Here is a 1258-nt window from a genome sequence, read left to right on the forward strand (position 1 = left end):
TAGAATCCGCACGGGGTTCGCTGCCGGAGCCCAGCCCCAGCCCTAGCCCCGGGGTGCCCAGCGGCATCCCAGCCGGCCAGTCCCTGCCTCCAGTCTCCCCATGACCCTGCAGTCACCTGGGCTGGGGACTCCAGCCAGTGAGGATTAGCCGGGGTTAGAAGCAGGGGCTGGGGCTGTGCAGGTGGGGCTGGGACAGGCTCCGGTTGGTCTGCAGCCGGGCTCCTGACCGGGCAGCTCTGGACGGAGCCCCTCTGGCCCTGGAGTCTCCTCTGCAGGACAGGGAGGGGCAGAGCTGGCGGAGCCCAGCCCTGGAGTTCTCCCAGCTCCCCGCTCACTTCCCGGGCGCCCCCAGCTGTCCCCTGCGCTGCTGCTCTGAGGAAAACAAACCAGAAACCCAGAGCCTGGGGGGGGGGTGCTGGGGGCTGCGCCCCTTGCTCTGGGTTCCGGCCCCTCCCTGGGGAGCGGTGGGTGAGGGGCTGCTTTGCTGCTAACTTTTTCCTGGGAAAGAGTTGTGTGAGCAGCGCCTGCCCAGACCCCTCCCGCCCGGTGGGCTGATGGCCCTGCTCCGTGCAGGCCTCGCTCTGTCTTCTGCTCTGACGGTGTCTCCGTCTCCGAGGGCTCGCTCCCTCCCCTGGGGGCGGAGCGGGCTCTGGGCTTCTGGCCTCCTGTGCAGCTCTGAGCATTGGCCCAGCCAGGGTCCCATGTGAGCAGGTCCCCCCAAGACCTCTGGACAGTTCTGGCTGCAGGGGGTCTGGGAGCAACGGGCAGGGTGTGTGCTGGGTAGAGCGTGTTTGCCCGCTCGGGCCGCTCCCGCGCTGAGAGTCAGAGGCAGCCGCAGCCCACCCGTTGCCCGCCATGTCTCAGATGCTGCACATTGAGATCCCCAACTTTGGGAACACCGTGCTGGGCTGCCTGAACGAGCAGCGCCTGCTGGGCCTCTACTGCGATGTGTCCATCGTGGTCAAGGGCCAGGCCTTCAAGGCCCACCGGGCCGTGCTGGCCGCCAGCAGCCTCTACTTCCGCGACCTGTTCAGCGGCAACAGCAAGAGCGCCTTCGAGCTGCCGGGCTCGGTGCCGCCCGCCTGCTTCCAGCAGATCCTGTCCTTCTGCTACACGGGCCGGCTGACCATGGCGGCCAGCGAGCAGCTCGTGGTCATGTACACGGCCGGCTTCCTGCAGATCCAGCACATCGTGGAGCGCGGCACCGACCTGCTGTTCAAGGTGAGCTCGCCCCACTGCGACTCGCAGACCGCCGCCA

At 68.1% G+C, this 1258-nt stretch overlaps 1 protein-coding gene across 1 annotated transcript in view; it reads left to right on the forward strand.

Annotated features, from left to right (window-relative positions):
- The window catches only part of NACC2 (NACC family member 2, BEN and BTB (POZ) domain containing), a 45736-nt gene that overhangs the window by 23975 nt on the left and 20503 nt on the right, over window positions 1-1258 (forward strand). Inside the window, exon 2 of the mRNA XM_014529661.1 lies at window positions 785-1251. Coding sequence (XP_014385147.1) covers window positions 856-1251 — 396 coding nt within the window. The 5' untranslated portion in view covers window positions 785-855. The remainder of the gene's footprint in view (window positions 1-784; window positions 1252-1258) is intronic.

Source organism: Myotis brandtii, unplaced genomic scaffold (genome assembly GCF_000412655.1).
Source record: "Myotis brandtii unplaced genomic scaffold, ASM41265v1 scaffold691, whole genome shotgun sequence".
NCBI classification, from domain to species: domain Eukaryota; kingdom Metazoa; phylum Chordata; class Mammalia; order Chiroptera; family Vespertilionidae; genus Myotis; species Myotis brandtii.